We start from the raw sequence: 9,222 nt of genomic DNA on the forward strand, positions 1-9,222 counted from the left end.
AATTAACTTCCGGTGGGCATTCCGGAGGTATGTGTGTTACATCACAAGGTGTGATAAGGTGGGCGGCAACCAATCAAGCAATCAGATTTGGGTCATCACATCTCTAATTAGTGCACATCGCGATGGCTTCTAAGTTGACAACAGTCTTCTGCAAAAACCTCTTTGCAGGTAAAGTTGCAGTCGTGACAGGTGGAGGAACTGGTATAGGCAAGGCTATATCCAAGGAGCTTGCAGAGCTTGGCTGCAGAGTGGTGATAGCCTCAAGGAAGTTGTCCACACTTGAGGAAGCAGCCAAAGAGCTCAATAAATATGTGACAGACAAGGACCAGGTCAAGAGCTCTGTTGTGTATCCCTTTCAGTGCAACATCAGACATGAAGATCAAGTACGTCTATGCATCCTGTACCCTGCTTAAATGAGCCTGTGGTTTGCTCCTGAAGTGTGCCTTGATGTACGTAATTACAGTGCTATTCTAATTATAGCACCGTACATTAATTTGTACATAGTCTCGTAAACGTAGTACACAGTCTCGCAAAGTCTTGGGCTGTAATTTCATCATTAGCCTCGGCTGCGCGCACACACAGCGAAGTATACAGTAGTGTGTTTGTTTGTCTGTGTGTGTGCGCGCGTGTGTGTCTGTGTGTGTGTTGCTACAGCTGCTCAATGATAAATAAAGTGAAAGTGAGTTTCTATAGGCATGTTTTCTTCGCTTGCAATTTGTAAAATAATGCTTTGTTCTCGAGTTATGGCTAGTTAGAGACTCTTGCGTAGCAAAATCTGTTGATATAACTTAGCTATTCTACTTAGTAGTTAGCTCTGCACTAGAATGCTAGCTGCAAAGAGTGTTATCTCATTTAGCTTGCCATATAATTATGGACTTTAAACTTTTGGCACAATTTTTTTAGCAATAATCAAGGTGGATTATTTCCCCAATCTTTTTCTGCTCTGATTCCCTGTAATGTACATGTGTGTATTTAATAATACTCGGCTAGTACTAGATTGTAGCTTCATTCGTATAAAGCTTTGGCGCCTTCACCGAGGCATCAGCACCCGCGGTGCTTTCATTTCAGTATTTTTGTTTTAATGACGTAATAAGTAATGATAAGTGTGACTATAGTCACTATATCAATTGATAAAACGTAATTAACAGTACCAATTAGTGTTTTGTTTTGTCTTTCCTGTATGCACGCCAGTTTGTGTAGCCACTCGGTAATTTAAGAAATTGTTACCCTGATTAGGGACACTTAGGCAAGTAACCACTCACTTCCTTACAAAATGCCATGTATCACTATCCATGCATAAGAGGTCCGACAGGCGCGATGCAGCTCAAGCAATTAGTCTTTGATGAGCAATAATTATGTTATTGTTGAGTGTAATCAAAGGCTAATTGCTTGAGCTGCACCACGCCTGTCGGACCTCCTCTGCTGTCCATGTATACATGTATATCACTGTCCATTTAATGACCTGTCTACCAGTTAATTGTCTCAGGAATTTACGTTTCCCTGAATTCCAGTTGGCTTGCATAATAATATTATTTTAGTTAAAAATGTGTTTTACTGATTAGGCCCTGGCAAATTATGATCTTTTTTCCGCCTATTATACTTGGAGCACTGCCCCAAATTCATCCTATTGCTTGTCGAAAGAGCCATTATGCAGCCCCACACATTGACGTCATAAATAATCTTTCTTCGGCAGTAGATTATCTGTTTGTTGTTATAATAATTATTAAGTTGTACATTAATTTTATAACATACTGTATTGCGGGAAATTTTCGCTATTTGGCTCGAGGACGCTCAGCAGAAATGTTGGTGGGTTATAATATTTGCATTTCAATGCCAGGAAAACACACCCACCAAGAGCTTTGCATGTGAAATACCGGTGCGTGGGAGTTTATCCCAGTTTTAATTTCCTCATTAAATACGTTGCCGTCGAAAAACATAACTCACTAATATTTCCCGCTATGGTGACTGCATAATCTTCTAGATGTAAAGATGATATGCCAGGGCCTAATACTGATACTGACGGAATGTATAACATAATAATTATGTGTGTGTACTATGATCAACATTTACTTACAATAGTGATGCTCTTTAACCTCCCACTCTGCTCTGTCCAGGTGGAGGCTCTCATGGACTACACTGTTCAGCAGCACGGCCGTATTGACTACCTGGTCAATAATGGAGGTGGTCAGTTCATGAGCCCACTGGCCTACATGAAGACCAAGGGCTGGAACGCTGTCATCGATACCAACCTCAATGGCACCTACTATTGCTTGAAGCACGGTCAGTGAGTGGAAGATCCGTATCTCTTTGTATTATTACACGCCTCTATAATTACATGTAAAACACCCAGGAGCTATAAATTATAGCAAGCTGTGGCAGTTTTTTGTGTTATACATTGTAACTCTATACTTTCTTTGTTGGAGAAAATTAGTATTTGTATACTTTCTTTGTTGGAGGAAACTTAAATTCTTCGAAGTCTACGACACCCAAAGCATACAGTGTAACCCTCTGGAATACAGTACATATACAAATGTATAATGCTTCCACGTACAATGTATACCTTAATTTTATCATGTGTTGTACGCCTCCTATTAAATACCACAACCTCTCACACAGCCTACCACAAGTGGATGAAGGAAAACGGTGGCTCTATAGTTAACATTATTGTGGACATGCTGACTGGATTCCCAGGAATGGCGTAAGATGCTGTACTCGTAATAAGATACAAAGGATTTCAAGTTGGTTAAAAGTTGAAGTGCACTCAACCCATGACCACTAATTGCATTAGTACAAGAACCATACAGTGTGTGGTCATGGTTGAGTGCACTTCAACTTTTTAACTTCGCCAACCAATCTGAAATCCTCTGTATACATGTACAGTACAACAATATTTAGTGGTAGAGTAATGCACATTGCGAAATACTTTTGTGCCTTTTAATCTTGATATTCTCTACTGAATTGTATTTTGGTCCATTAAGCATATCCTCATCTTAGTCTGAAACCAAAAGCTGATCTGAACCTGTTACATACTGTACATACAATGTATAGATCTATACCAATTTGTATTCCCGAATTAAAGTTGATAGTTGCTTCTTCTCGGTACTATAGTAATGCATGTACGTACTACCGTATATGTAGCAGGTAATTTTCGGGGGGGGGGGGGGCAAAATATTCGTTTGAGCAATATTTAGTCAATTCGTGGATAATATTTTTGTGGTTGCTGCTTGCACGTTTCATTTGTGGGTAAAATATTCGTGGTTAGAGCTTCAACCACAGATATTTTGCCCCACGAAAATTACCAGCTATACGTATAATACGTTCACTGTGCCTTCACTTTAGACACACCGGTGCGGCCAGGGCTGCTGTGGAGAACATGTCCAAGAGTCTGGCAGTAGAGTGGGCATCAGATGGTGTCAGGATCAATAACATTGCTCCCGTGAGTGGACACTTTAATTTGTATACATGTATAACTGTAGGCCCCTACTGTTACAGTAGAGACTTATGAATAAAGAATGCTCTGGGGCAGTCACTGTTCTGTTTACATGTACAGCACTTTGTCTATAGTTAGAGGGTGTCCATCTTAGTACGATATTTACATTGTACATGTAACTGTATACCTGTCAGTGGGCTGATGATTTTGAATTGGTCTTAATTGCCGTTACAAAACAGTACATTTAACATACTATTTGTTGCATTTGAAGCGCGGTAGTAGTCATCAGACTGACCTTCCTTAGTTTTATATTTGTACACATAATTATTTGTACACGAACAGTTTCATACTTGTAATAAATGGATTCACCCCCCCCCCCCCCCCTCCGCACATACACAGGGTGTCATCTACTCTCCCACAGCAGCTGCCAACTACAAGAGTGACGATGTGTTTGACATGTACCTCGAGAATATTCCAGCCAGGAGAGTGGGTTACCCTGAGGAGGTCAGTCTACTCAGTTACAACACGTATCGTACAAGGAGATTATTGGGTCTAGCTAAGTCACTCTCCTCTATGTTACAACAAAGACATATGGCACAGTTGCCTGAAAATCCTTTTCAGATCCTTAAACATAATTACCCCCCATTAATCTGTAGACAAACTTTGTATTATATTTGTTGCTCGCACTAGTCTTGTGTTGTACATTGTGGATTGTATACATGTACATGTACATGTACATAGTGTGTACTGTATCTTTGCTTATACAGTACGTGTTATTCTCTGCTACAGATCTCGGGGGCGGTGTGTTTCCTGCTCTCTCCGGCCGCTAGCTACACGACTGGTGTCACAGTTGCTATTGACGGAGCGTGGGGACTCTACAAAAAGAACTATGAAGTGCCTGACCACGAGGGAAAATGGCCGCTAGGTGTGCATTCTGACTATGTCAAGTCTAAACTTTGAAAGAGCCAGTAGTGATCTAATATGATGTGTGTAATTAATTTATTACTCAGCAGGTTTTAATGTGTTGACATTAATTGTGGTTTTTATAATGTGTTTAAAATCGAGGTATTCACATGAACGATTTGAATAGGTTCCTGCAATTCCAATAAGCCCAGTTAAATGAAAGCACCGCAGCTGCTAGCTGATGCCTCGATGGAGATGCCAAAGCTACATAACATAAAGCTACTAAGCATGATGAACATTGCAAACTCAAAGAGTGGGTAATGATCGACATTGATTGTTGTTAAAAACGATCGTTGCCAAAAGTTCAAGTCTAAAATTAATGGCTGCAAGTCAGCAGATCGAGCCGGCCTTGCAGCTCTCTTCTCACTCTTGCAGCTACGTAGTACCGTACCAATAGCTAGCGTTCTAGCTAGTGCAGAGCTAACTACTAAGTAGAGTAGCAACACTCGGTGAACAAGTTTTGCTACGGACTCTTCTGAAAAGGCTGCAATGGCATTCCAAGTAAGCAAAACTATCAACCAAACCAGTCGTCATAACTCGAGAATTAAGCTTTATTTTGCAAATCCACAAATAAGAATCCAAGAAAACATGACTATAGGAGCCTATAGAAACTCTTACTTGCAATTTATTGATCCTTGAGCAGCTGTAGCGGTCTACACACACACACACACACACTACCCGTATACCTCGCTTGCGCACCGAGGCATAAAAAAAGACAGTGGACCGTATATAGCGCTATATTTTCGAGGAGCTACAGTACAGACTCTTGTTAACCTAGGTATACTGACCGTTTGGTTTGGCACGAATTTATAGTTTGTTTACTGCATAAAACTTGCCCTGAAATGCGGCTATTCGCTATTCCGTATAAACTGGCCAGTACGGCTGCCCCAAACTATAGGTATTTTATACATTATTACGGCTGGATATTATGTTTTGGGTGTGCATGGTTTGGCAGTATTACAGAGAGCATAATGATTCATTATCCTCGAGACCTCGCTATTCCGGTTGAGCTGCACTGTCACACGGGTGTAGATTGCTCAAAATAAATTGCCATTTTCGAGATTAGAGGTTCAATGTACAGTATGCCCCAGAAGGTGCAATACTAGGTTGAGATGATAATGCATTACATGTACATGTAGTGTGAGCGATTGTTAGGTCGACAGTCACTGCGAACTGACGGTTGAAACTGTGTGCGGATGACATTGCTCCTCAAATACACATGATGCATGATCTCAATAGGGAGAAGGAGATACGGCATCTCAGCCACCGCATCGTGGGGCCATAGGGTTGTTTCCACTTTTCTGATAATTAGATGACCACATGCAATGCACCTCTACAGTACCGTCAAACGTCAAATTAAGGCACCACCCTTGAACAGTCTAATTTTAATTGGGTGCCCATTTCAAAGCTTTATCCTGCAATTCAACTAATGAGGTTCCAGTACTTGTATTTTTTTTGTTGCCTTAATTTAGAGAATACCGAAAATGAAATTTTGGAAGAGCATAATTTCTACGCTTCGAGGTCAATCCATGAAATTTTAGCTCCTCAAAAGTAAAGCGCTATACGGTAACCGCCTAACCCTTTCTACGAAGTATGCTGATAATAGAGATGTGACAGAAATTATACATTGTTGTATTATTATCACCATAAAAACAGGTACAAAACAAAATATGAAGATAATAGCAAGTCTACATTAATGAACCGTCTACAATGAGCTATAGCTAGGTACAGGTACAGTACATACAGCATGCCGATAATCAGAGATGTGACAGAAATTTAATGCATTTGTTGTATTATTATCACCACAAAAACAGGTACTTATACTGAACACGAGATAATAGCAAATCTACATTAATGAACAGTCTATAATGAGCTATAGCTAGGTACAGGTACAGTACATACAGTTTCCAGTGTTCATAGTCAGGACAGACTAGATCTTTGGTCGCGTGTCCTTCAGTTGGGTGTAATCGTTTGCTTTGATAAACTGTGAAAAATATAATGAATATACACTGTAACATATTCGTACGATAGAAATGTTACACAAAAATTAATAGGAGAAACTAGAGCACTGAAGTGCTAACCCTCGACTGTTTACTTGAATACAATCACTAAATAGTAGTATGTATGAAATATGGAAGCTGGCTAAGTAGCAAGTAACATGAGCAATGAACTGGTACAGGATCACTTCAGCTGTAAATACGTACCTTGAAAAAAGGACGCATGTAGAAGCTAGGGGCCAACGTGCAAGTTCAAGCTTCTTAGCTTTTAACATTAAAATCCGCTATTGTTACTTGTTGTGTGAAAGCTATCCATACTGTCAACGCAGTGCTATGGCATCCAGGTAAGCAGACTCACAAACTAGAGCACTAAAGTGCAAACCCTCGGCTGGTGACATGATTATAAAGAAACCAGAAGAGTGATATACATTCAGTGCATGACTGAGCTGTCCAACACAGCAACTCAGGAGCAATAAAACTAAACCAGACAGGAGGCAAGCTGAAACATTTGAGAACTGAGTTTTAGTGGTACATAGATATACACTGTGGACTACTGTGGACTAGGATTACAGCCAAAGAAGCCTGGAGTATCAGAGAAGTAGGGCTCCTGGAGTAGGATCCCAGAGTCAGTCTAACAGATGGAGACAACAAACCAGATACAATCCCAGCTTTTTATTGTAATGACCCTTTTCCATTGTTCCTGGTACAGGATCACTTCAGCTGTAAATATGTACCTCGAACAAAGGACGCATGTAGCTAGAGGCCAACGTGCAAGTTCAAGCTTCTTAGTGTTTGCTTGCTTTTATTCGACAACAAGGCTTTAACATTGAAAGCTGCCACTATTAAAAGTACTGACTTGTTGTGAGGCTACCCATGCTGTAAACGCAGTGCTATAACATCCAGATAAGCAGGCCCAGACACAAGCTTCTTAGCTTTTGCTTGTTTTTATTTAAAAGGTTAAGACTATCCATGCTGTAAACAGAGTGCCATGGTACCCGGGTAGGTAGATTCATCTGTCACAAACAAACAAACAAACCAACGGACTACTATACCCGTGGCCATCTACGCGCGCCTCGGGTAATTACAAACAGACAAACAAATAAACTGAGCACTGAAGTGCTAACCCTCAGCTGTTGACATGATCTACAGGTGTATATGATCTTCAGCTACAGGTGTATAGCAACCAAACGAGTGTTATACAATGCTAGCTAAGCAGCAAGTAACAAGAGTTAGAGGCATGTTGAGATTGGAGTTTTTTGGATCATTTCAGCTGTGAATACATAGTTTACCTCGAATAAAGGCCGCGTGTAGTCAGCTATAGATCTATAGCTGCCAACGAGCAAGTTCAAGCTTCTTAGTCAACAATGAAGCTGCTTTAACATCAAAATCTGCCATTACTTAAATCAAGATCTCGTTGTGTGAAGGCTATCCATGCTGTAAACGCAGTGCTATGGCATCCAGGTGAGTAGAATAGGCCATCACAAACAAACAAACAAACCAACAGACTACTATACCCGTGGCCGCCCACACACACATCGGGTAACAAACCTAACAACTACTATACCAGCTGGCCGCGGCACAGCCTCGGGTAATAATCATGCGCTATATACATGTACTGTGTCCCAGTAGCAGTTGTGTACACATACAAGTAGATGATACGTGCATGCACACAGAGTGTATGGAACTGTGGGGGCAGCTACATTGTACATGTGTTATAATTCTGATACAGTTAACAGGTTAGGCAAGCTCAACATTCAGTTCAGCTAGATGGTTATACATGTACCTACCTTTGTCTGTTCATTGTGCTTGACGTTGAGCCAGGGGTGTTGGTTGTTTTTCCTGTCCCACCTGATATATAAATAACGAGCTGACACAAATATGTAGGCATGAACAACTATGTATGATGAAGCCTGTCCATTGTGGTCACCCCTTATGGGCAGACCAAACAGTATCAGTAATGCACATATCAATGTGTTACCCCACTACCCCCCGGAAGGGGTCGGGTTAACATGGGGGATTTGACCATTCCCCAGGTCAAATTTCTCCTGGTGGGAGAGGATTCTTTGTTCAACTCCCCTAATTCCCTCCAGTCAACAAGGTGAGTCCTGGGTTTTAAAAGCAGTCTTTATTACGCAAGGCTAGGTCAAATTCCTATGGGGCCAATATTTCAACAAAATGAAATTAGAGTCAATTCCCCCCTGTCCCAGGGAGGGGGAGGGGGGTAGTGGGGCAACACATTGATAGGTGTAGACGTGGCCTACTGAAGAAAGACTACATATAATAATCTTAAATTAAAGCTCCACCTACTAACTAAGTATAGACACTTACGAGACGTCAGTATAGAAAATTGATGCTCTGGCGATGGCTGCACCAGCAAAGGCCGCCCCCAGGATTGTGATGACAAATACTGGAGCCACCTGCAGACAATCGAGAACAACAATAGTGTGCCTTAAATAGGAAAACTAGAATACTTCGTATTTAATACACGGCACTGGTAGGACTACTACTATACCGAGACATTCTTTGCGTAAGCCATCTGTATAACAACATACACAAACCTCTTACTAATGTACACGTACTACATAACTGCTATAAAATGAATGAACTTGATAATTCATTGTTGATTTAAGAGACCAAAAATGGCTATTTTCTGGCTCAACTCACATCAGGATGCTCTTTGACCATCCTCAAAATCCGACCAGCCATTTTTCAGATCAATAGAGAAGAGAGAAGATGGGAAACAAACTCGTACTATATTAGCTAGCTATACTCTGTGTGTTGACTTCTTTATTAGGGTTCAAAGGTTGATGTGCACGTGCACCATAAAATCAT

General features: G+C 40.9%; 2 protein-coding genes across 3 annotated transcripts; one reads left to right on the forward strand and one right to left on the reverse strand.

The window, feature by feature from the left end:
* The first annotated feature begins 76 nt into the window (after positions 1–76).
* LOC135343917 (peroxisomal trans-2-enoyl-CoA reductase-like) lies at positions 77–4,521 on the forward strand. 2 transcript variants are annotated; one of them, XM_064540946.1, is made up of 6 exons: positions 77–383; positions 2,115–2,280; positions 2,617–2,698; positions 3,340–3,436; positions 3,830–3,934; positions 4,220–4,521. In XM_064540946.1, the coding sequence occupies exons 1-6, from the start codon at positions 123–125 to the stop codon at positions 4,388–4,390; spliced, it is 882 nt and encodes a 293-aa protein (XP_064397016.1). In that variant the 5' UTR covers positions 77–122; the 3' UTR covers positions 4,391–4,521. The 2 variants fall into 2 exon arrangements, with proteins under 2 accessions (XP_064397016.1, XP_064397017.1); XM_064540947.1 differs by having other exon boundaries at positions 310–449.
* Positions 4,522–6,159: 1,638 nt separating this feature from the next.
* Positions 6,160–9,197, reverse strand: LOC135343849 (cytochrome c oxidase subunit NDUFA4-like). The gene is made up of 4 exons (XM_064540871.1): positions 9,055–9,197; positions 8,719–8,807; positions 8,178–8,238; positions 6,160–6,377 (listed from the first exon to the last, which is right to left on the reverse strand). The coding sequence occupies exons 1-4, from the start codon at positions 9,094–9,096 to the stop codon at positions 6,324–6,326; spliced, it is 246 nt and encodes an 81-aa protein (XP_064396941.1). The 5' UTR covers positions 9,097–9,197; the 3' UTR covers positions 6,160–6,323.
* Positions 9,198–9,222: the final 25 nt, after the last annotated feature.

The sequence above is a fragment of the Halichondria panicea genome, chromosome 11, assembly GCF_963675165.1.
Source record: "Halichondria panicea chromosome 11, odHalPani1.1, whole genome shotgun sequence".
Classification (NCBI taxonomy): domain Eukaryota; kingdom Metazoa; phylum Porifera; class Demospongiae; order Suberitida; family Halichondriidae; genus Halichondria; species Halichondria panicea.